We start from the raw sequence: 26,318 nt of genomic DNA, 5'->3' as shown, positions 1-26,318 counted from the left end.
CTGGGAGTCATCTGCATAGACATAATTTAGTCCATGGGAACTTCTTAGAGTTGGAAGATAACCTAGGAGAGAGACTTGAGGAACAACTGTGCTTAGAGGGCAGAAGATGGGTAAAAAACCTGCAAAGGAGACTGAAAAGGATTGATGAGGTAGGAAGAACCAAGACAGAATAGTGTTAATGAAGCCAAGGTAGGAAGAACCAGGACACAATAGTGTTAATAAAGCCCAGGGAGAAGGACTACAAAGATGGAGGAGATGATCAGTAGTTTTAAAATTTACAGAGCGGTATTTCAAGGAGGATGAAGAACTGAGAAAAAGCTGTTAAATTTAACAGTTAAGAAATTGGAAGCCTCAGACAAGATGGCTTTCAGTAGAGTGGAGTTAGAAGTCAGAAGTGAGTAAATAAAATGAAAAGCGAGTAAATTTGGAAAGTGAATGTGGTCAATGAAGATGATTTCAGGAGCCTAGCAATCACTCACCAAGCATGTAAGCACTTACTATGTGCTATGTACTAGGTACTGGGGTTAGGAAGACAAATATGAAACATTCCCTGTTTTTAAAGAACCTATGCATATATGTGTCTACAAAATAAATACAAAATAAATATGAGGTGGCATATGGAGAGAGGGCAATGGCAGTTGGAAAGTTGGGAAAGGCTTTGTGTAGAAGGTGAGTGCTTGAGCTGAGTCTAGAGAGAAGTAAAGAATTCTGAAGAGGTGGAGGTGAGGAGAGTCCGTTTCAGGATTTATGAGCACAGTCTTCACAAAGGCCTGGAGACAAGAGATGTGATGTCCTGTGTGAAGAACAGCCAAGAAGGCTTGTTTGATTGGATTGTTGAGTGTGGAAAGGGGAGTAAGGTATGTATAATGAGCCTGGAAAGGTAGGTTCCATCAGATTGTTAAGGGTTTTAAAAAACAAATCGGTCAACAAGTATTAAGTGCCTGTTGTGTGACAGACATTGTTTCAAACAGAAGAGGTCATGTTTTATCCTAGAGGCAATAGGGAGACACTGGAGTCAGGCATGCTATTAAAGAAAATCACTTTGGCAACTAAGTGGAGGATGGACTGGTGTGGCGAGAGACTTGAGGCAGTGAAAGAGAGGAGAGAGGATAGTTTTAGGGTCCAATGGAGTCAAGTAAAGGGGTTTTTTAAAAGTTTTTTTTTCTGAAGTCTGGTGTCCATAAAGTTCTCTGTTTTATGCCTTGTTATTGATAATAATGGGATCATTGAAGTTATTTCTGTTGTATCATTTGAGGGATTTTGTATGACATGACACACCATAAGAGATACTTTGGTAGAGGAGATGCTTTAAGATGGCATTTATAGTCACCAAACATTTATTAATAGTGGATCTTATATTTTCTATACTTTTCAATGGAATGACTAATGATGTAATCTATTGTAGCTTATCAATTGTGAAAGTCTGCCTGTTTTCTTCTCTTGTTAACCAAGAATGTCCTCAATGTTGTGAATAGATAATTCTCTTAAAAGATTTTGTAGAGATGGAAAAATAGGCATATATGTTGATAGTTATTGATTTTTTTAATAATAGTTATTTCTTATTTGTTTCAGTCATGTCCAACTCTTTGTGATCCCATTTGGGGTTTTCTTGGCAAAGATACTGTAGTAGTTTGCCATTTCCTTCTCCTGCTCATTTTACAGAAGAGGAAACTGAGACAAATGGGGTTAAGTGACTTGCCCAGGGTCACACAGCTAGTGAGGTCATATTTGAACTCGCAAAGATGAGTCTTCCTGATTTTAGGCTGGGACTGTATCCACTGCATCCTTTAAATACCTGTGAGGGCTCCGCACCTTTAGTAATTAGGTCTGACTTTTTCCATGGGTTTTGTAGTCTCCTTTCTTTAGATATCTTGAACAAATCCTTCAACACATTCCAAACTTTTACCTCCAGGATGGCCTTCTTTTGTGTATACTTGATTTGGGCAAATTCCTCTTCTCATCTTTTTTTTCTTTAATGCTGTTTTACTTCATATACTACACCAGAAACTTTAATTTTAGAGTAACATTATGGTGGTTCTCTGCCTTGATGGAGAAAAGAGTGTCAGAAATCTTTATAGATCTTTTCTATTTTTTCATCTTGTGCCTTCCATTTTAGTCACTTCCTTAGATGTCATTGGGTTGATTTGGCTTATTCGGAATCTCACTTGATTTGTCTAAATTTGTTTTTAACTGTTTTGAGACAGTATGATTTCGTAGTCTTTCCTTCTTTTCCTCCATGACATTACACATTTGAAAAATCTTACCTTTTGTTTTTATATCATCTTCATTTCTCGATAAGATTTTATAGTGTTGCTCTTGGCTGTCATATTTCTTTACTTGGCAAGGAGATCTGTTTGCTGGCAAATAATTTATCTCTGTTAAAATTCCTTAGGAAATGGTGATAGTCTGTGTTGGTATCTGTTCTCTCGTATTTTTCCATTGTTAACCTGTGTTCAGTAGGTCAGATTATATTTACTTGTAGTACTAATGTTTCTCTTTGTCATGAAACATACTCAGGACAGTGTTCAAATTAAGATGGGATTGTGTATAGATAATGAAGTGTTCCAGATGGATCCAGTACAATGTTACCTCAAAACAGAATCATCAAGCCTAGGAACACTCCAGAACCTTTTAAATATAACCTACAATCACTCAAAGGTATTCAACCTAATAGCCACACAGGAACAAACAAATGAAATACGAGTACTTATTGTTTAGGAAGTTTCAGGAAATATATCTTTGATAGATTCTGTAGATGAAACTGGGCCTGAAATTGAATTGATGAAAATTTTTCTATGCTTTTAGTGAACCCAGACTTCTCTCTGAAGCAAAGATCCAACTTTTTAATGTCAGTATTTTTCCAATGATGCTATATGGCTACAAGTCATAGAATATGACAGTCTTCTAGAGAATTACATTTGTGTGTCTCCTGACAGTCAGTGGAAAACTTCATGGTATGGGTGAGTAGCCTGCAACATAGTATTGACAATTAAGAGAAGCAGGAAAAAGGTATGATCTCAGAGGTGTTCATCCAGGAAAAGAACTGGGCTTATACAACGAGAGCCAGGAGTATCAGTTGGAAAAGCCATGTGCTCCATTGACATCGATGAAGTGTCATGAGATTTAGAAGAAGGTCCATAACACATTAATTGAAGACATGGACAAGGTCTCACAGAATGAGAAATTGTGTAGGGGTTGTGATCTTGAGACAGCCATGATGATGAGGTCACAGATCTATAGAAATAAGCTTTTCAAGTTAAGAATAAAAAACCTCAAGGAGAGATGCCATTCTGATATGGTAACATAGATTTCCAAAGTTATTTGTTAGCAGGAAGCATGTCTCTAAGATTGTAATTTGCTGATTGGTTGATGATGTGCTTTGGTAGGAGGAGTTCCCTATGCCACCGAAATCACAGGCCTGAATCGAAAAATAAAAATGGCTGGATTAACCTCTTCTGCCTCTTGGGCTCTCCCGTGCTTTGTTTTGTTTTTACTTTAGTCTTTCAGGTAGCAGGTATGTAAGGAGTGTATGGAGGAGTGACACACTCCTCTGTTTGCCATATAAGGACTTTTGATAAAGATTCCAGCCTACCTTTACGGCCTTGTTTTACATTAATCTCCTTCATGTGCTCTTCAGTCCAGTCAAATGAGCCATCTTACTGTCTCCTACCCATGACATTCCATCTCCTGTTTTTGTGCCTTTGTCCAGGCCGCCTCCTTATACCTGAAATGTAATCTCTTTCCTCTCCTCCATCTCTTAGAATCTTTTGGTTTCCTTTAGAGCTCAGCTCACAGCTCATGGAGGAGGTTGTTTCCTGATTTCCCTCCTTTTCCCTCCCCCAGCTGCTAATGCTTACCCAAAAAGTTATTTTGTATTTATTTTATATGTACTTAAATGTATATATTATCTCCCATAACATAACGGAAGCTCCTATAGAACAGGCATTATGTTTTTTTCTTTTATCTTTGTTATTTCCCAGTAGCTAGCAAAAGAGTTCATAGTGGATGCTCAATAAATTCTTATTGACTGATTAATGTGGGATGGAAGGTGGTCATAGGAATTGTCAAGTCAAAGATGTTGGAGAATCATTCATCATTCTAGTGCTAATAATTGTACAGCAGTGCTCAATAAATGTAATGATGGACAGAAACAATTTTCCCTAGTAAAATAAATTAAATTTTATATGATACTAGGTAGTTATTTTTTGCTAATAAATGAAAATACCATATTTTTTATACTTGCTTTGTGATATATATATACATATATGTGTATGTGTGTGTATATATATATATATATATATATATATATATGTGTGTGTGTATGTGTGTATGTATATATATATGAACTTTGTTATCAGTCCTTGAAGGAAAACTCTAAAGTATCCTATACTTTAATTTTGTGTCAGACTATGATTTTTTTGAGGGGGAGGCAATTGGGGTAAGTGACTTGCCCAGGGTCACACAGCTAGTAAGTGTCAAGTGTTTGGTCTGAAGCTGGATTTGAACTCAGGTCTTCCTGACTTCAGGGCCGGTGCTCTATCCACTGTGCCACCTAGCTGCCCCCAGATTATGATTCTGGTTGAACTGGGTATTCAATTCAAAAAGAAAACTGGAGGTTTCTGGCTTTGAACAGGCTTGATAGAGCATTTGCTGCATGCTTTTTTACATGTGATTATTTCTTTTGTACCTTGTATGTGGCGTTATTAGAAACCGTGTGTGCTGAAGTGGACATGACTGGATAGGAGAAGAGCCTGGTTGTGTTTTAGTTAGTAATTGTGAACGTTGACCTCTTCTGAGTGTTGTAGACTGGTTGATTCATGGTTACACTTGATGTAAGGACATCCATGCTTTATCATGCTGTGATTCATGTCTGTGTCCTCCTATTAATTCTTCATAGAAGGTCTGTGCTGGAGGCATTCTCAGGGTTCTGGTGCGGCACTTAGGCTGCCCATCTGTTATCCCTTGTTCTTGCTACATGACCACCTACATTTCTGATCATATATTTCCAGGAAGATTCTCTTATGCCACTTGTATAAGTAATATATACATACATACATACATACATACATACATACATACTATATATATATATATATATATTTTTTTTTAAATTGAGGCAGTTGGGGTTAAATGACTTGCCTACAGTCACACAGCTAGGAAGTATTATGTGCCTGAGTCCGAATTTGAACTCAGGTCCTCCTGACTCCAGGGCCAGTACTCTATCCACTGTGCCACCTAGCTGCCCCTCATTAGATATATTTTGCAGCTTTTTTATGTCCATTATGTATCTATTTACTCATTGCTTTTTGGAGTATCTATAATTTTGATTCTTGGAAGAGTTCTTAGTTTTTAGATTTTTTTTTTAACCTAGACTTGTGATTTCATCAATTTAGGGAACTTCCTTTACCATTGCAAATTAACATCTGTACCATCTCTGAAACTTAGAGTCTTAGAGAATTTCCTGGGTCCCTTAGAGGTTTAGTCCAGGGTAACCCAGTCAGCATGTGAAGGAGGCCTGACTTGAATTTAGGTCTTTGATTCCAAAGCTAGCTAATTCTCTATCCATTGTGCTACACTTGTTGAGTTATTATCCAGTGAAAAACTTCAGTGAATAAATTTTATCTTCACAACTTCTTAAAACCAAAAATGGACAAGGTTAGGTGGAAAGATCTTTTAATTTATTTCTGAAGGAAAATGGGAATTCACAGTATTTGAGCTAGAGGAGACTTTAGAGACATATAATATGACCCTTTCATTTTGTTGAGGAGACAGAGGCCAAGAAAGTCGAAATATCTTTCTCAGTTGTAGTAGAACTTTGCAGAAGGACTTAAATTGTTTTCTCTAGTCAGATATGTTGAGACAAATTGAAAGCTCAGGGTCATATTTAGAAATTACTGAATAATCACTGAATAATGTAACTAATGAATTCTTTCTGCATACCATTCTGTATCTGGTATAATTTAACACCTTCTATTACGTTGATATTTTCCTTTATTTTACTTGAAGCCAATCTGCAGTGGGAGAGGAAGGCACCTTCTCTGGGCCTTCTTTATACCAAAGAAACCTCAGGCCCAGTCCCTCTCCCTGTCCTATTGAGAATAGAGTTTTGGTTTTTTTGTTTTTTTCTGAATTACATCCTGAAGGAGCTAGGTTTAGGTGTTATTTAAATTTTAAGTTCAGCTTCCCTATGGATAACATTAGTCCCTTAATACGAGAATGCCTCTTGATGCTTGCTGCTGGTCTAAGACACTCTGACTCTGAGAGTTCATGTCTACCTTGGTTTTTTTGTTTTTATATTTCTTAATATACAAAATATAAAAGTATTACTTTAGTTAGTATTCTACCACCCCGTCATACTGTTAATTTTAATTTTCTTTAATCAGTTTTTTCCTTTAAAGATTCCTCTTATCTAGACTTTAGATTTTTTAAATATCTGGAGTTTATTTTTGAGGAAGTCACATGGTCATCAGTGAAACAAGGGAAAGACAGCATGTTGTTGTAGAAAGAACATTTCACTATGTTCCTGGGCTTCAGGTTCGAATTCCAGTTCTGTCACTCATTAGTGTGTGACCCTAGGCAAATCACTTCTCTTCAGTGGGTCTGTTATTTTGCCAACAAATTTTTGGGAATGTATGTGAAGTGGCTACCTTAATTCAGGATGGATAGCCTTCAAAACCTCATACCTTAAGAGACTAAATGTTGTTGAGTAGAATCACTCATAAAAAAGAAGAAACGGAAATGAGAAGAATCATGGTGAGACAAATATGTTGAAAGAAGCTTGTGTAATTAGATTTTTGTCTCAGATGCAGACTAGTAGAAGTAGAAAAATATCGCAGTACTGCTGATTTTTTTTTCTTTCCTCAGAAACCAAAGGCTTGTTGTCAGGATACTTTATTATACTTTTAAAATCAGGTTTATTGGGGAGGAGGATGTTTCTGTTTTGTATTGGACTGCTCTCAGTAATTGAGTGGGTTAATTAACTATATAAAGTTTTACTACTATTGACAAAGGCGTTTTCTATTTTATCCCTTTCTTGTTATGAAAATTATATCCCTGAGGCTATGTCTAATATGTATGTTTAGCCAACATGATAAACACAATGGATAGAACATTGGGCCTGAAGTCAGGAAGACCTGAGTTCAAATTTGGCCTCAGATATTTCCTAGCTGTGTGACCCCTGGCAAGTCACTTAACCCTGTTTGTCTTAGTTTCCTCATCTGTAAAATGAACTGGAGGAGGAAATGCCAAACCACTCTAGTGTCTTTGCCGAGAAAACCCCAAATGGGGTTATGAAGACTCAGATAGGACTAAAATGACTGAACAACAATAACAACTACCACTGTGATGGTGTTTTATATTAGTGTTGTATTGATGAAATAATTTTGTGTTATATATGCATCACTCACTCAGCATCCATTTATTAAGTACCTTCAGTATGCCAGGCACTGTGTTTGTCATTAACGGTACAAAGAACAAATGAAATAGTGTTGCTTTGGGGAGACAACATATTATACATATGTATATGCACCATACGAGGTAACTGGGGGAGGGAGAACATTAGTATTTGAATTGAGCAGGAAAGGTTTCCTATAGAAGGTGTGCCTGAAGGCAACCTGGGAAGGAAATGAGATTCTGTGTATGTAGGAGAGATGAGGAGGAAGTACATTCCAAATAGAGAGGGATTGCCCCAGTGCAAAGAACGAAAGGCTGGAGATAGTGTTGTATATAAGAAAAAGCCAGAAGGCCAGTGTGGTGCTGTAGGGTAAAATAAGGAGAGTAGTGTATAACACAGTTCTATATAAAGAAAACAAAGATGATTTAAATGATTGGATCAGTAGTTGCTTTTCTTTAACCTTCCCTTCCATTCCCCTTATTTTTTCTTACAAAAAAAAACCTTTTAAAGATTGATTTTGGTGTGGAAGAAGAAATAACTTTTGGTAAATATATCCAATTAAATATCTTATACCCATAATCCATAATTGAAGCCATTCCCTAGTGGCAATGTGGTCAAAATATGTACACAGAATTTTTGAAGAAGGAAATAGTGTTAATCACTTGAAAAAGCTATTCAATTTGCTGATTAGAAATACAAAATAATTTTAAGATGTTACCTTTCATCATGAAATTTGCAAAAATTACTTAAAATGATCAAATTTAATGTTTTCAGGTCAGGGCTGAGTGGACATGCTTATTATCATCATATCAATATATATTTAGAGGTGGGACCTTAGCAACTATCAAACCCCTAATGCCTTACCTTCATTTTACGTCTTAGAAAACATATTGAGGCCTAGAGTCTTATTTGCCAAGTAGCTAAGATGTAGCTATGTAAGGTCTTATTGTTATTGTCAAACATGTTTGATATTTTATTTCTTTTTTGTTATGAAAATTATGTTGCCGGGGTTACATAGCCAATCTTCTTAACTTCAGCTTTAAGTTTTTCCACTCTAAGCACAGTGCTATTATAGGCATTAGGTGGTGAAGTGGATAGAATGCTGAGCCTGGAGTCAGGAAGGACAAGTTCAAATTTGGTCTCAAATGTTACTAGCTGTGTGACCTTGGACAATACACTTAATTCCTGCTTGCCTGTTTTGTCAATTGTAAAATAGGGATAATAATAGCACTTATCTCCCAGGATTGTTGTGAAAAATATTGAAAATGTTGAGATAATACTTGTAAAGTGTTTAGCACAGTGCTTGGCACATAATTATTATTGACTGTACTACTTTTGATTACTGGTCCATAAGGTCATAGACTCAAGAGTTTGAAGGGACCTCAAAGGTCATCTAGTCCAGTTCCCTCATCTTATAGATGAGGAAACTGAGACCTTGAGAGGTGAATTGACTTATCCAAGGATAAAGAGGTGGTAGAAGCAGTCTTTGAACCCAGGATCTGACTCTAAGTCTTACCACTGTGCCACAGTGCCTTTTATGATTGCCTTTGTGATTTGGTTCAAGCTTTTTAGAAATCAGTTTGACAGTGTCCAGTAAGTCACAGAAGTGATCCCCTCCTTTGACCCAGCAGTCTTATTGATAGGACTATATCCTAAGGATAGATATTAGAAAGGTAGAAGGACATTTCTTTCGCTACAAAAAAAAACCCCAACAAAAAACCCAACCCTCCCTCCAAAAAAACCCCCAAACCATTCGTAGCTGCATTATTTGTAATAGTGAACAATTGGAAACAACCTATTGAGCTAACTTCTGGTAAGTAGCTGTATATCTTATCTTTCATTAATGTAATACAAATCTATTATATATAATGATATAAAGAAAAATATGAAGAAATATGAAAGACCAACTAAGTGATGCAAAATGAGGTAAACTGACTAACAAAATATACATATCAGGTATAATCACATTAAAAATCTAGCAAAGGCAAGAACTCATATTCCAAAGGGGACAAAAAAGAAATTGATTTTTGTTACTTTATTAAAATCTTCTTTTTTAATTTAATTTTGTTTCAGTTGACAAAAAAATTATTTCCTCTCTCTATTTTTCCCCATTAAAAAAAAGAAAGAAAATCCTTTTAACAAATGTGAATAGTCAAACAGATTTCTGTATTGCCTATGTCCAAAATATATGTTTTAATCTGTACCTTGAGATTAATTATTACTTAATTATCACTTCTTCATTATCACTTCTCTGGTTGAGTAGTGAGTGGGTAGCTCTGGGGTCCTCTGAAATTGTGCTTGGTCATTTTGTTGATCAACGTACTCAAGTTTTTCAAAGTTAAAAAATCTTAAATTTTTCCAATTAAAATGTAAGTTATTTAAATCTTAAGGTATTATATAGACATTGATTCCATGTTTTATTTGCATTTGTTGTTATGAGGTTCATAATAAACAATTAAAAATTTAAACCCATTTTGGTAAGTTTGGTTGGAAGGAATGGATCATCTGAAATGTCTTGTGAACCTAGCTCTTTTGAATTCATCAGGTTTCTCCTTTTGGATCTGAATATATGCAGGTGTATGGAGGAGAATGGACATGAGCTTTGTCTGAGTGGAAAAATACCCATACCATTCAGTTCAACAAGTTCTTATTGAGTTTTTTGTGCCCAGAGCTTTCCCTCTGTTGATTATCTCCAACTTATCTTATATTTAGCTTGTTTATACCTAGTTGTTGGTGTATTGTCAATCCCAGTAGACTATGTTCTCCTTGAGAGTAGGAATTGCATTTTGTCTTTCTTTTTATGTGCCTGGCACATAGTAGGTATCTAAAAAATGTTCCCTGACTGATTAACTTATCTGCATTGATTGTGCTAGGCTCTGGAGATATAAAAACAAACAAACAAAAAAGCCCCTGTCCTCAAGGTGTTTACATTCTTGGCTGGAGGGAACAATACGAACACGCACATGTAAACATAAAATATATACCAGTATATTTGAGGGGAAGGGAATCTAGAAACGAAAGGGGCCAGACAGATCCTGATCGGCCTTAAGTAGAAGGTAGCCCTTCAGCTGAGTCTTGAAGGAATAGCTAAGGAAGGGCAGGGGTGAGGATGGAGTGCAACCATGTACAGCACAAAATTGTTCTGGGTCTTCTCATGTTCTCTGGGGCTCCCTCATTTACCGACTTGACTGGCAAGTTTGGGTAGATTCCGGAATGACAGTCGCAAACCAAACTCATTGTTTCTTTCTCTAGTTTAGAGCAAAGACATTTATAATCTTACATGCTGTAATGGAATTTTAAATCAGGTATGTCAGTGGGTCCTCTAAGAAAAATAACATGTGTCTCTTCTATTCAGATATGTTTTAAAACGGCCTCAGTAAGGCTTGACATGTAAGTTAATATAATTATTTGTTCCCATTTATAAAATACGATTTCTCTAGATCAAAACTCATATTGTATGGAAACACTGCACTGCAAGTACTAGTAGTATCTTAGTATGTTCTGTTGCTATGTTTCATTTTTTTACTTACTGAGAGACCTTAAGGAAACTCTTTCCATTCACAGATAAGCAAAAAAGCATCTATTTAGATTCTTTCATTGATAAAATTATAAATGCCTGTTTCCTCTCCTCCCCCAAAAGCCTGAGAAACAAAAGAGGAAGCTCCATAAATCCCTATCCCTAGTCATAGTCAATGTAGATTATTATTTTTTTTATTAACTTTGATTCGGTCTTTTTAAAAAAAACTTTGCTTTTCTTTATTTTGACAAGTAGCATATCGAGAAAACTGAATCTCTTTTTTTGTTTTCATTTTGTCTTTATGTTGCTTTTGAAAGAGCACACTAGAATGTTATGAACTTTGCAGGGTTATATTTGAACATTGAACTTTGAAATAAATATGAACTTTAATTAAACAGTCATCATTTTAAAAATGTTTATATGACCTTAGGTGTATTTTTAAAAATAGCATGTTTATGACAAATCTGGAAGGTGCATTCCCCCCCCCCCAGGTAGCCACTATGGTAGTTGAACTACAAATTAAAAGGAAAAGAAGAAAATCATCTTGTACCCATTTCAGGTAGCTATGTTTTCTTTCTCCCAGTATTCCAAAAATAACCCTAAAAAAGCAAACTAAAACCCTGCTAAAACAAATTGGTACTAGATCACTCCCTTCACTACCACAAGACACATCTGGCTTTTCCTATTTCCTATTTAACTTTAATCTCATTTTCTGTTCTTACTTTGTTTTGGGGTGGAGACAAAGACAATGGCTTTGTATTATTGAGGCTGGCATCTAGGACTTCTTGGTCATTTAAAATTTAAGCTTTTGCCCCTCTTCTTTTTCTGCTCTCTCATTTATTCTGTTAGCTCCAGCATCTTCTCCCTAGAGGTTATGCCCAGATCTCTATCTCCAGGCCTGACTCATCTCCTCCAGATTTGTACTCCAAATGCCTGTAGTTTTTATCTATCCATTTAGATGTCCTAGAATAGTTTAATTTCAACATGTCCGAGGTCCCCTTACTATCTATTGTATTCTACTCCCCAGACCTCTTTCCACTGATTGGAATCCCTAGTTACATGTATTTGAAACCTTGTTATCGTTGATTCTTCCCCCCCCCCCCACCTCCATCCTATTGCTAATTAGTTACCTCTAAGTTCTACTTAGCAGTCTCAAAACAAAACAAAGTCCCCTTGCACCTCTCTCTTTATTACTATTGTCTGTTTGGACTGTTTCTCCTAACAGTTCCCCCCATCTTACGCATTGCTGCCACATTAATCTCTCATATATATAAATATATATATTTATATTCTCTTCAGTAATAATGAAGATAATCCTGAATATAAGTCTGGCCACGTAACTTACCTGCTCAAGAAGATTCAATGGTTCCTTATTGCTTTTAGGAGAAAATGGAAACTCCTCAGTTTGGATTTTAAAGCCCTTCACCATCAGGTTTCAATCTATTTTTTCTAGGCCAATCATATGTTATTCCTCTTCTTCTACCCTATTCTACCCAAACTGTCCTATTTGTTGTTCCTTAAGCTTTGCATTTTATCTCACGGTTTCTGGCTTTTGCATTATTAGTTTTCCTTCCTGCCTGGAATGCAGTTAGTTCATTATCACATCTACCTCTTAGGGATAGAGATTTATGGAGCTTCCTCTTTTGTTTCTCAGTCTTTGGGGGGAGGGGAGGAAACAGGCATTTATGAAGCTATGTGCTAAGCACTTTCCAAATTCTCACTTGTGTTTGTCTTGAACTTTGGTGAAGGGAACCCTAAAGCACTATGTTTTTGTCTACAGGTAAAATATTTGCCAATGAGTATTTGCTGGCCTCTGGCTGTAGCAGTATACTGTGACTATATCTACAATTATTTCCTAGATCCCTTTCTAGGTCAGGACTACTAGATTTGAGTATATCATCTTGAAAGTATAATTTGTCTGTTTTTCAGAAATGCATTCTGATATATCTTCTCACACTGAAACACATCTACCACTTTTCTGCCCACTCATCGTGTCTTATGCAATCTGTGACTTTTTCTACTGAGATGATTTACATTATCCATGTAGCATGATCTTATCAAAAGAATTTAGAATTCTTGCTGTTTAAGACAATAATACTACATAATAGGAGCTGATCTGTGACTAGCTGGCATTTATACTGGGAAAGGCCTAAATACTAGAGCTTCTGAATCAGAGTAGATATTTAACTTTAATGCTTGTTGGAGAACTAGTTAGTATGTTAGTACACAATATTTAAAGTTTAAAATGGATTTAGAGTCTTTTACTTACAAGATGGTTTCTTAATTTGGGCACATTTTCTTTGAATGTATTTTATTAAATTGTCAAAGCATAGTTAAGAACCTTGATCAGCTAATACTTACTTTCTTTTGCTGAGGTTTTTTTTTTTTTGCCAATGTTAATTCTCATTCCTATCAATTCTTTTTGTTCTAAGCAGGAAATAAGACTTGGGTCTAACTAGTTACACCCCAGCCTTTTTTACTTCTAACAGGAACTATTGCATTTGCCAATTCATAACTTATTACAAGATCAGTTTAGAGCATATGCTTTTTCTTGGGGTTATGGGTGTGCCTCTTTCACAGTAAGGATATTGGAATGAATGACTCATGTAGGCACTGTTGTACTTAGTGGTAACTTATTTTCTGTATACCAAAAGGGCAGTTGTAGAAATAAAGTACTACCTAATTTGTCTGAAATAAGGATGGCAATGTTTACCTTAATAATTTCTTTTGGTAAACTTAATTGTAAAAAAAAATGATAGACAGGACCTTATAGGTTTTCAGTGACTCAGCTGCCTCCACTGTGATTGTCAATGTATAACTTAAGAGAATGGAGTCTTTTTGGAGGAGCTACCCTTCTCCATTGTCTATGAAAGTGAGCTCACAGATCAGACCAGTTGCTTTGCCTTTTCACTTTTCTTTGTGTAGGGGACAGACCATTAAGGGCTTGTAGTGGTATGTGTGCATATATGATCTTCCCTTTGACAGAACCAAGTAATGGGATATTTTGGGTCAGGAACAAATATACTTGACTAAAGCTTTTTGAGGACCGGTTAAGACTGTTGATATGAGACCTTGCAGAAGCAAGCCCTCCTTCACTTAAATCCAATTCATGTGCATATTATCACCTCCCTGATGTCATGGTCCTCTTTCAGAACAAAGGATAAACTACAACCTCTGTCAGTAGTAGTAGTAGGACCTGCCCCACTGAGGACCCACTAGAATTGGCCAGTTGGGCAACATAGCTCCTTCTTTCCTTCCTCTCTCCCTCCTCTTGCCTCCTCTCCCCTTCCTTCTCTTCTGTCCCGGTAGGGTATCATACCCTTACCTGGGGATGCTCTGCCTAAAGGAATGCAAATTTTGATTGCTAAAACCTCAGGATGTCTTGGGATTTCCAAGCTAGATTTTTTTCCTTAAGGACCATGCTTTAAACCCAAATCACTCTTGGCCCTCATTGATTGATCAGCCATAGGTCCCAGGCCAAGCTCCATTTGGTCCTGATATGTACGTTGTTGGTCAGTATTTTTCAGCCCTGTCCAACTCCTTGTGACCCCATTTGGGGTTTTCTTCTGGCAAAGATACTGGAATGGTTTGCCAATTCCTTCTCCAGCTCATTTTACAGATAAAGAAACTGAGGCAAACAGGGTTAAGTGATTTGCTCAGGTTCACACAACTAGTATGAGGCCAGATTTGAACTCAAGAAGACTCATCTTCCTAAGAGTGAGGGCCTCGCTCTCTATCCATTGTGCCACCTAATTGCTTCTATTGATACATATTGTAAAGGTCATATAGATGAAAGTCCTCCCAACAGATCCAGATAGAATTTCAATATATCATAGGCTATTTCCCTTTTAAGATTATTTTTATTTTTCAATAGTAAGGGTCAGTGAACTTCATTCTCTGTAATACTTGATAAGAAGTCCTCTTCTATATCTCTTTCTGCTCTTTGCAAAGTTTGAACAACATAGATAATGCACTATTATTTTTTCTTTTTCTTTATTATAAAAGATGGCTATCTGGGATGATGGGGATGGTATACATTGAGAAATATAGGTGATATAAAAACAAAAGATAACAATAAAATTATTTTTTAAATGCCTTCTACCCTTCCTTACCCATTTCTGTATTCTTTTCTCTAATGTGTGTTGAAGCTGTGCTCCTAATTGCTTGTGTTGGTCAGTTGAAGAACAAAAGAGCTACTCAATTTTGTGTGTGTGTGGGGGGTGGGTGTGTGGGTGTTGTATGTAGATATATGTGTGTGTATGCATACATAAGGAGTTGATCCTCTAGATTCCTGGGATAAGATATTCTTTAATGCCTATTATGTTCTTTTGAGCCCATACAGTGTGCTTGTTCATGTGTCAATATGCATGGGGGTGATAATTCTTCCTCTTATAAACCTGTATTTGTCAGACTTATATAGACTTGTCCTCAATAGAAAGAGTAAAAATGGTTACTTAACATTTTTACGTACCCAGATGGTTTCAGGTTTGTGTGTCTGCCCAAGATTTATGTGAAGAACCAGAGGAAGGAGTGGGGTCTCACTAGTTGCTGCGGCAGCTCTTTTGATTTTTTGACAGCTATGGGAAAACTTTTTCTTATATTGAACCTATTTTCATATGATATTTCGCTATCTTGATTGACTCTTTGTGATGCCTTCTTGCCAAGTATAATAGCAGCTGACATTTCTATAGTGCTTTAATTTCTGAAGTACTTTGATATATTATATCATTTACTGCCGATTCTAGCCTTCTGAGGTAACCAAATGTCATCCTGAAAAATTTGATTCTCGATCTGAATACCATAAGCCAGTTGTGATTTGACCACGGCCACAGCAGAGACCTTATGGTAAAGGAGAGTATATGATGTAAATATCTACTTCAGGACAATTCAGGTGGCTGTCTTGATTAAAAATTTGATTTGTGGGTTATTTTTGTCCTTAGGATAATTGGATTGAATATAAAATTAAGTATAACTTTACTGCTTTTGGAATTTAATCTCTCCATTGTTTGATTTCTGTTTTGTCTTTTTAAAAGCTTTGGAAATAAATATTAATAGCATGTATTTAATTGTTAATGCTTCTTTTGATATAAATATTTGGTTGATTGTTCCTTCAGAGATAGATGTCTTTTTGTATGGAGACATCTACAATGGGAACTGAATAAATATAGATTATAGTGATTTAATTTTATATGATAACTTCAGATTATACTCAAGGCTTGGAAAAATTTTATGTCTGAAAAATATTGACTAAAAATAGTGTTTAAGATTAGGAAATTCTTGAGTTTAATACAGTGACCTATAAATTATTTAATACTCATCTTCTGGTAACCTAAGGGGCATTTAAATTCTTTCTTAACTCAATTAGAATAAACTATTTATTGGTATCAGTTATTTTGACCTCCCTTGCATTGTATATCATGTTCCTTCTTGAATTCTTTAATGGATATATAATTTCAGTGTGAGTACTCTCTCTAAAATACAGATTGCAAACTTACCCACACTTTGTCCTGTGAGACTTCTGTCCAAGTCCTCCTTTAAGTCCTCTGTAGGCATGGAGAGAAGTGTTCAATGAAGTGTGTTTGAAACCTTCCTTTTAACATTATATGTATACCTAGCCGGAAAGGAGAAACATTGAAAGAAAGGAGTGTTCAAACAGAGATTGAATGGTTTCAGGAAGATCATTCTCCTAGGGTTGGCCAAAAGTTAAATAACTATTTTTAATGAAGCAGTCTTTTTTTGTTCAAGATTTATTTGATCTTGTGTTGGAGAGATGACTGAGGGCATGGAGTCAGTTTTGGACATCTTTCTCTCAAACAGAAATGCTTGGATTTAGAATAATTATAAATTAATAAACAATTATTTCTTGCAAGCTTGTGCCTAAATGCACATCTCCCACAAAAAAGAAAACAAATCATTATATGGGTATGAATGAAGCATTTGGGCTGTCCACTTTTCATCTTTTATTCAAACACCACCCTACCTTATAGTGTTTGTTAATGAGAATCCAATGAAGTAAATATATGTAAAGTGTTTTGCAGACTTTAAAGTACCAAGTAAACATTACCTGTCTTACTACATGACTGACCCACTTATTTTTCTAATCATATTTCCTTGAATATCTTTTATACCACTTCTGATGGACAAGTCATTGTTTATATCATGTGAAAAATGTTTATTTCAATCATAAAACTATTCTTTGTTCTTTGTAGCCCCTATACAGTTTTTTTAAGTCTTGAGAAATAGTGGTATTCCTCAATTTGTTGCCACCTAGGAATCAGTCTCTCCACTTCTAGTCCATCTCCTCTCGAAAGGTGTGAACCACAGCCCGACTGCTCTATAGAGGAGTATTTTTAAAGCATGGGTCTGACCATTTCACCCAACATGCTCCCAGTGGCTCCCATAGACTACATAGTACTCCTGTCTATCTTCTCTTACTTGTAGGCCTTCATACATGACGTACCATCTCTGTGCCTTTTCTTGGGCTTCTCCCTGTGTCTGAAATGTGTTTCCTTCTGACCTCTGCCTCTTACTATTGCTGGCTTCCTTCAGGGATCAACTTAAGCTTTTCCTGATTTTCACCCCAGCCTCATTAATTTGTATTTGCTTGGTATGTGTTTTGCATCTACCTAGGTATTATGTCGGTCAGTTAAGAGCCTGCTGTGTGCCAGGCACTGTGTTCTGCACTGCAGATGCAAAGAAAGGTGAAAAAGAGTCCCTACTCTTGAGGAGTTTGAAATCTAATGGGGGAGACAACATGCAAATGTAACTAGGTACAAACAAATCATACACACATACAGCATAACCTGGAAATAATCCACCGAGGGAAGGCACTATAGAATTAGGAGATTAGGAAAAGCTGCTCTAGAAGGTGGAGTTTTAGTTGGGACTTGCCTGAAGCCAAGGCAGTCAGGAGGCAGAGCATCCCACCTATACTTTTACCCTGTTAGTGTCAAAGCTAGTTGAGGCCAGAGATTTTTCCTGAGCCTGTCCTTAAAGTACTTGGCACTGAGCAGTGTCAATAAAGGTTTGTTAATTTTTTCCTCCTTTATATTCTTTGCACCTTTCAGTCATTGTGTGACCGCTGTGCCTACTGTAAGAAATAGCTTGTGGAAGTCTTATTGTAAAAGGAGTAAAGGCTTACTCCTATTTAATCAAAGATTACTTTCATGCATATGCGTAGTAGTTATTTATGATCTTGTAAAAAATTTTATTTGCAAAAGAACTTCTCTCCTTTCTCACAACTCCCCACATCAAGAAAACAAGAAAAACAAAACCCCAATTACAAACATATATGGTTAAGTAAAGACATTCCCACATTGTCCATATTAAAAAAAAAAAGCCTCACTCTCTACTCTTGAGTCCATCACCTTTCTAACAGGAGGTGAGCAAGCATATTTCCTCATAAGTCCTCTGGATTTATGGTTGGACATCGTGTTAATCAGCTTTCCTGAGTCTTTCAAATTGTTTGTCTTTGCAATATCGTTGTTATCGTATAAATTGTTCTCTTGGTTCTGCTCATCTCATTTTGTAATATTTTTGGTCTTTCATAAATAAACCTTTTTTGGAAAGACTTTTTAGTACTCCTGGACAGAAGTAAAAAAATTAATAATAGTTGTTTGTATCTTAGAGTTCTAGCTATGAAAAACAATTGAATGGATCAATTCAAAGGGCTCGCTATCAGTACATATATTTTAAGTGGATATTGCAGATAGAAAGTGAGTAGGATCCAGAACTGACTAGGAGAGTGGGCTGGCCTGCATTTGGGGAATTATTATGTGGTACTTTCAACCATACCAAGCTGCTCCCTGAAACAAAAACCCATCTTTTCTTTTTTTAAAATAATTTTCTTCAGTGTCATGTTTCACTTTCTCAAATTATTGCCATGAAAATTTTGTAATGATTTCTGGAGATCTCAGCTGCTGGAGAAGGTAGGACAATGGCCACGACACAAATTCTATATAGATTGAATAATTTGCTTTCCATAATGGAATTTTATTTTAATAGCAATTCAAGACCTTTGCATTTCTCATAACACTATTGCTTTTGTTTGGTGAATTTTCTCTGTTAGTTTAGTAGAATTTTCTCTGTAGTCTATTTGGTGCAGTTATTTTTGGTAGGTGGAATGAAGGGGTAAAAACTCAGAAACGCATTGAATTTTTGTTTACATTTGAATCCAATCAAACATTTATCAAGAGCATACTATGTACAAGGCACTTACTCCATGGTCTGAGTTGAATAATTTGCGGCTTAAATTAATGGATACACTTATGCAGATTTAGCTTGTGAACATTGTTAAAATGACTGTTCTTTCTCCCAGACCAGAAACTGTTACTGTGTTACAAGCATACTTTCTCTTTTGTGTTACTTTGTAGTACTGTATGTATACTTTGTATTTACTTAATTTGTTTGCTTGTTTTATTCTTCTGCAGATGTAAGTAAGCCTCTTGAGAGGGGCACTATGTCACTTTTCATTTATGTATCACCTTGGTATTGTATAATGTTTTAGCATGTCATAGATGCTTTATAAATGTCTGAGTTGAATGCAATCAAACTATTAGATTTCAAGCATGTAAGTTATGTTAAATATAATCTTTCCATAGAGAGTTAGTTGAAATTTCTGAAACAACAGACTCTCCAAATATTTCTCCCTTTTGGCAATAACTGAAATAAATTTTTAAAAATGATTCTTAATTTATTGTTACTCCAATACATTGAAGGATGCGTGAGTTCATTGATTTAGGATTACCTCTGACAACATAGATCACAAACCACATAAGTGTTCTGGTCCAGGCCTGACTTAGTCTACTGTAGTTGTTTTCATTTGGGATCAGAATAAAATGGGACATTGACTTACATCTAACGTGGAACAAAAGGAAGTTTGCTTAATAGCATGGAAAGGAAATGAAATCTCTCATGATTTTATTCTAGACTTACTAAATACCAAATAAAATGAACATTTCCACATACAGAATGATGAGAAAAAGAGAATGTTGCTCATGAAACTGCTAATTTGTCTTATGTAGAGCTAGTTTTCCCTTTTAAGTAGTCTTGCTTGTCTGTTTTGCTTTAAGAAAACTCTTCAGTGACCTCCTTTTCTCTCTTCTTGTTTCTTTCCTTTTTTGGTAATCCTATACCTACTTCATCCCTGTCCCAACTTAAAAAAAAAGAGAGAGAGAAAAGCCCTTATCAAATATGAATAATCAGTCAAAATTAATTTCCACATTGTTAAAAAAAAGTCTTATTTTGTGCTGTGAGTCTGTCACCTCTCTCAGGAGGCCGATGCTTTACAATCAGTTCTGGAATTGTGGTTGGTTACTGCATTTTTCATAATTCTGAAGTCTTTCAAAATTGTTTTTTACATTGTTATTGTCATAATATAAATTGGTTTAGTTTTGCTCACTTCACTCAAGTTTCTCTGAAACCATCCCTTTCATCATTTTTTACAGCACAATTGTGTTCTACTACACTTATATGTAATTTGTTCAGCCATTCCCCAATTAATGGACATTCCCTTAATTTCTAGTTCTTTTCTATAACTATTTTCTATAACATTTGTACATATAGATACTTTTCTCTCTTTAATTTTTTGGGGTGTCACAAGGTAAAAGGTATATACAGTTTAGTAACTTTTGAAGCATAGTTTTAAATTGCTTTCCAGAATAGCTGGACCAGTTTACAGTATCAATCTGTCTCTTTTCTCCCTGCTCTTAAAACAATTGCCATTTTTGGGGGGTTCTCTTTGTCAATCTTATAATTTGGGGGCAGAGTCTGTTACTTTAATTTGGATTTCCCAATCATTAGTGATTTGGAACATTATTTTAATGTGGCTTGTGATAGGTTGCATTTCTTCTTTTGAGAACTGCCTGTTCACATACTTTGACCATTTGTCCTTCAGGAATGGCTCTTGTTCTTATATAGTTGAATCAGTTCCTTTACCTTGCTTGACTTTGTGCAAATACTTTTCAGTTTTATGTAATTAAAACTGTCCATTTTATCTTCTATGATTCTTTCTATCCCTTGTTTCATCATTAATTCTTTCTCTATTCATAGATGCAGAAGGTAATTTTTTTTTGTTCCTCTAATTTATTTACATGTGACCTTTTATGTGTTAAGTTTTGTTTCTGTTTGGAGTTTATTTTGGTATATCATATTAAATGTTGATCTAAACCTAATAGCTTATTAGTTTTCCCCGTAGCTTTTTGCAGATAGTGAGTTCTTGCCATAGTAGGGGTAACCAGAGAATTTGGGTTTTATCAAACACTTTTTTACTGTGTTCGTTTGCTTCCCTATGTTTTGTACCTAATATTTTCCACTCATGAGCCTTTCTATTTTTAAGGGTACCAAATAATTTTTACAGTTATTGCTTTGTAGCATAATTTTGAGGTCTGGGATTGCAGGTTCTCCTTTTTCACTTTTTTCCTGTTATTTTCCTTATTTCCAGGTCGTGTTTACATTTCTTTTGTTGTTTAAGGTCTCTTTAGTTTTATGGTATCAGCACTCTTTTTTTTTTTTTTTGGTGAGGCAGCTAGGGTTAAGTGACTTGCCCAGACTCACACAGCTAGTGTCAAGTGTCTGGTCTGAGATCGGATTTGAACTCAGGTCCTCCTGACTCCAAGGCCGGTGCTCTATCCACTGCGCCACCTAGCTGCCCCCAGCACTACTTCTTGATAAGAAATTGAGTTTTACAAGTTTTTGTTGAGTTTTGCAAGTATGTATGAATTTTACCTTTTTGTTACCAAGCTTAACTGAATATTTTAATTAATGACAGGCTTTGGCTAGGCAAATGATGTTAAGCTAACAAATTTCTTACAATAAAACTATAAACACTACCTTAATTTACTAATTATTAATATATTTTATTTATATTAATATATTTTACTTATAATGACTCTATTTTTAGTATTAGTACAAGTTCCTTTCAGTAGTTTTGTAAGACTATGTAACCCTCAAACTCCTATCACCAAATTGCCTTTTGAACATCTTGAACTAGATGTCCCATAGGCATTTCTAACTTATTTGGTGCAAAACACTCATTATCTTGCCCCTCAAAGCGTCTTCTGAACTGAACTTCCCTAGTGCTGTGTTCATGACCTTGATGTCATCCTCTGATTCTCACTTGCTTTCACCTCATATCCAATTAGTTGCTAAATAAATCTCGCCATTTCTACCTTTATAACATCTCTCACAGAGATCTCTTTCTGTCTGCTCAAACAATGACCACCCTGATTTAAGACTTCATTACCTCTTGCCCAGACTCTTCAGTAGACTTCTGGGTGGCCTCCCTACCTCAAGGCTTTCTCTCTACAGTGAGCTGCCACTCAGTTGTCAAAAGTAATTTTTCTAAAATGCGTCTCTAACCATGTTACTTACTTAGTAAATTTTAGTTACTTCCTATACCACCATGAGCAAATGTAAAATCCTCTGTTTGGTTTTTAAAACTAAGGACTAATTATTTTGTTATAAGGGAATTTTGTCATTTTGTATTCAAAAAAGTTGGGTCAATACACATTATATGTTTGTGTGTGTGTGTGTATGTGTGTGTGTGTGTGTGTGTGTGTGTGTATATGTATGTATATATATATATATATATATATATATATATATAAAATGAGGCTTTGCAATTGTACTATCTCTTGCAAGCAGCATTAACTTATTGTTAATATAAGTGAATACTTATTGTGTATGTCAACCTGCAGAGTTTGGTCTAAGAGAGACAAACGAGATTTAGGTTGTATACATGTTTTTATTTCTCTCAAAGCAGGGGCAGTATGTATTACGTGGTTGCTGCAGTCTGGAACTGGGCTCATTTTGGGCACAGTTTATATATCCTTCCAACAGAGGCTGATGGCACCCCATCATCATTTACCCCTTGACTGAGGAAATATCTCTTTTATAAGACCACTCCCAGCCTTGAGCTATCTAAACTGGAGAATCTGTTTCCACCCAAGTCTGAGCAGAACACCATGGGGCTTCCATACCTTAAATTAAATTACTTGTGAGTTTGGGTTAGACTTTGACCAGGATAAGGAGATTCACTCAATCTCATTATCAGAAATGTCCTTCTGAAGAAAAACTGAACTTAAAAGCAAGATTTGAAAGAAGAGGTTGGGGAAAGTTCTGAATCTCTAAGATATTGGTTATTAATTATCATTTTTCTCATGTAGCGTAAGGTTTGATAATTTTTTTCCAGAAAAGTAACTATACACAAGATCTCTTTTGGCTTTGTTATTGTTTTTTAATCCTAAATAAGCAGCCTTATTATTATTATTGTAGTTTTTTTTGGTGAGGCAGTTGGAATTAAGTGACTTGCCCAGAGTCACACAGCTAGTGCGTGTTATGTGTCGTAGGCCGGATTTGAGCTCAGGTCCTCCTGACTCCAAGGCCAGTGCTCTATCCACTGTGCCACCTAGCTGCCCCCTTAATTTTTTAAAATATAACTGTTTTCAAGAATTTCTGGTTTGAAATGGATCTGTCTGAAAAGACAACGTACATCCAGGACCTGAGTTGTATTTTGGATTTACACATGTACTCTATGAGCTACTAACATAGGCCTCCTTGGCTGTCCCCTATACATGGTGGGAATATTCTCCTACTTAATTTCTACCTTCTGGCTTCCTTGGCTTTCAAGTCTCAGCTAACATGCTGCCTTCTGTAAGGATCCTTTCACAATCCCCCTTATGCTAATGCCTTCCCTCTGAGATTATCTCTAATTTATCTTGTAGATATCTTCTATGTACATAGTCATTTGCACGTTGTCTCCTCCATTAGACTAGGAGATTCTTGAAAGAAGGGACTATATTTGCCTTTCTTTGTATGGTATTTCCAGTGTTTAGCACAGTGCCTGGCACATAGTGGCACTTAATAAATGCTTATTGACTTGACATATACTACCTTTCACCTGGAAAACTCATGTTGCTTGTATTGAGGTTATTCTTTCCCTTACTCCCATTCCAATAAATATATAGAGAGACAGTAGACTTCACATAAGTAGGAAGGTTAAACTACAGTGTTTAGAATCTTAATAACTCAATTAGTTGTTAAATTCATCCTTTAGACATTTTAAGTAGAATTTCAGAAAAAAAAAGTTTTTATCAATATGGCTTACCTTCTAAAAATATGCTACCATGACTACTTATTTCTATTTATAAGTGGCATACATGATTTTATAACCTTGCCAAATTTTTACCCTCTTGGTCTCTTCAAAGTAGGTATGCCAAAATGTAATTCATTTAATAGTGTCACCATGGCAGTAGCTTACCATATTTTCACTTCAGAGAAAAGATTAAGATCTGGAAGGGATTTTAGAAGTCATTTAGTTTAATCCTACTATGGAATTATACATTATATACATGATATAATCATGTATAATGTATGATATTCATATTATATACTTATATTGTAATATAATTATATTATAGAATAGAGAATACTAATCCAGAGAAGCTGTGACTTAACATCATTACACAACACAGCTGGAATTTCAACCTAGGTTTTATGACTCCAAATCCTAGGCCTTTTCTGCTTTATCATTGTACTCTCAGGGTTTTCCCTGAATGGTGACCTATCTAGTATGACCTGTCTCATCCACTCCCTTTCTCCTTGATAATAATGGATGACATTAATGACTCAGTTTTTTTAGGTGACAGGAATTCAGCAATTCTAGAAAACAGTCTATTAATAATAGTCTTCTATACCAGAGGAAGGAATATGTACCCACTCTTGAAAAACTGCAAATCCTTCAAATATTCAAGATTATAACGAGGTCTATTCATCCAGAAATGTGGGGAGAAAAATGCTAAGCCTCCCCCTTTTCATTGCTATAGTAACTAACTAGACCCTTGGCAGGGCTTTTAATTTGGATCATGTTTCATACTCATAGTCACTTTTGTTAGCCATTTTAATGTTTTTAAAATATACTGCTTTAGGTATTTTACTACATTTTCTCATGTTAGTGGATTTTAAAATAAATGCTTTTTTATTTTATTTTAGCCACTGACCTTCTTCTGGCCTGGAATCCCATTTGTTTGGGGCTGGTGGAAGGTGTTATTGGGAAAGTCCAACTCCATTCAGGTAAGTTTCTAAAGTTCTTACAAAAAACCCCCCAACCTATAAATAGTACCTTAATTTATTAATTATTAAATACTTAGCTTACTAATTATTAAAAATTAACAGTATCTGCTGTATTTTTCTCATCAGAGATGAGGCTAATATAGATCTTTGCCAGATCACAAAGGTTTAGTTATGACTTTGATTCATTTTCTTGTCTTTTTTTCCTGGTCTAATAGTGTATATACATGACAAAATAAAAGGCAGTGAAAAAGGTACGTTGGTGTTATGGTCTATCTTAAGTCATTTGTTTATTAAAATTTAATCTTGATCCTGGTTCTGAGTTTTGATATTAGTGTATATGCTTACCTTAAAAAATGCTATTGTCTCATAATTATGATCCAAGCCTGATGATTGATACAGGTGAGACCTATGAGATAAGTTTCTTATGATCATTCCAGAAACAATTTAATATGTACTTGTAAACACTATGTCCATGGTACCTTTCGAATGGCCATAACCCTAATTCAGGCCCTCATTACTTCTCTCCTAGATTTTTGTAGTCTCTTAAAGAGGTCACCCATTTTAACGTATCCTTCACTAAATTGTCCAAACAATTTTCCGAATCCTGACCACGTATGTTTCTTCATTTCCCTATTCAGAAACTTGAGCAGTTCCCTGTTTCCTGCAGGATAAACTGCATAATCCTTAGCCTGGCTTGTATGTCATTGCCCAGATAGATTTCATCTTAATTTTCCAGCATGATTTTGTAGTAGTGCTTTTTGTAGTTCAGACTTGAGTATTTTTTCATTTTTTGGGGTACAGACTGCCAATATAAAAAATTTCTTTTGTATAAATTCCCTTTCTTAAAGATAGACAACGTATACTTAATATATAATTTACGAGTTGCCTAGGATCATTGAGAGGTTAAGCGGTTAAGTGACTTATCCATTGCTACCTTGCTAGTATATTTTAGAGTTCTTACTCTTGATTTTTAACACAGAACAGTCATATATACAGTGTAACTAGCAGTGAATTGCTTGGTTTTGGTCTATCCATGGGACTTGGTTATATAATTACATTGTAAGTGGCTACTAGGACCTTCTTTTTAAAAAAAAGATTAAACATTGTAAAATTCTGAATTTGAACAATTTGAGATTCATCCCTGTTGTTGTTCAGTTTTCATTTGTGTTCAAGTCTTTGTGACCCCATTTGGAATTTCTTGGCAAAGATACTGGAGTGGTTTGCCAGTTCCTTCTCCAGCTCATTTTACAGATGAGGAAACTAGGCAAACAGGGTTAAGTAACTTTCCCAGGGTCACACAGCTAATCAGTATCTGAGACCAGATTTGAACTTAGGAAG

At 35.6% G+C, this 26,318-nt stretch overlaps 1 protein-coding gene across 4 annotated transcripts in view; it reads left to right on the top strand.

Moving 5' to 3' along the window:
- The window catches only part of INPP5F (inositol polyphosphate-5-phosphatase F), a 96,745-nt gene that overhangs the window by 2,595 nt on the left and 67,832 nt on the right, over positions 1 to 26,318 (top strand). For all 4 annotated transcript variants that reach the window (XM_078151024.1, XM_020988226.2, XM_020988224.2 and 1 more), the window contains exon 2: positions 24,900 to 24,980. Coding sequence is in view for 3 of the 4 variants with exons in the window: in XM_020988226.2 (XP_020843885.1) it covers positions 24,900 to 24,980 (81 nt within the window). In the remaining variant the exon portion in view is untranslated. The remainder of the gene's footprint in view (positions 1 to 24,899; positions 24,981 to 26,318) is intronic.

The sequence above is a fragment of the Phascolarctos cinereus genome, unplaced genomic scaffold, assembly GCF_003287225.1.
Source record: "Phascolarctos cinereus isolate Bilbo 61053 unplaced genomic scaffold, phaCin_HiC Scaffold_3;HRSCAF=262, whole genome shotgun sequence".
Lineage (NCBI taxonomy): Eukaryota > Metazoa > Chordata > Mammalia > Diprotodontia > Phascolarctidae > Phascolarctos > Phascolarctos cinereus.
Note: the sequence above shows the minus strand (reverse complement) of the source record. Positions and strands in the feature narration are given on the sequence as shown.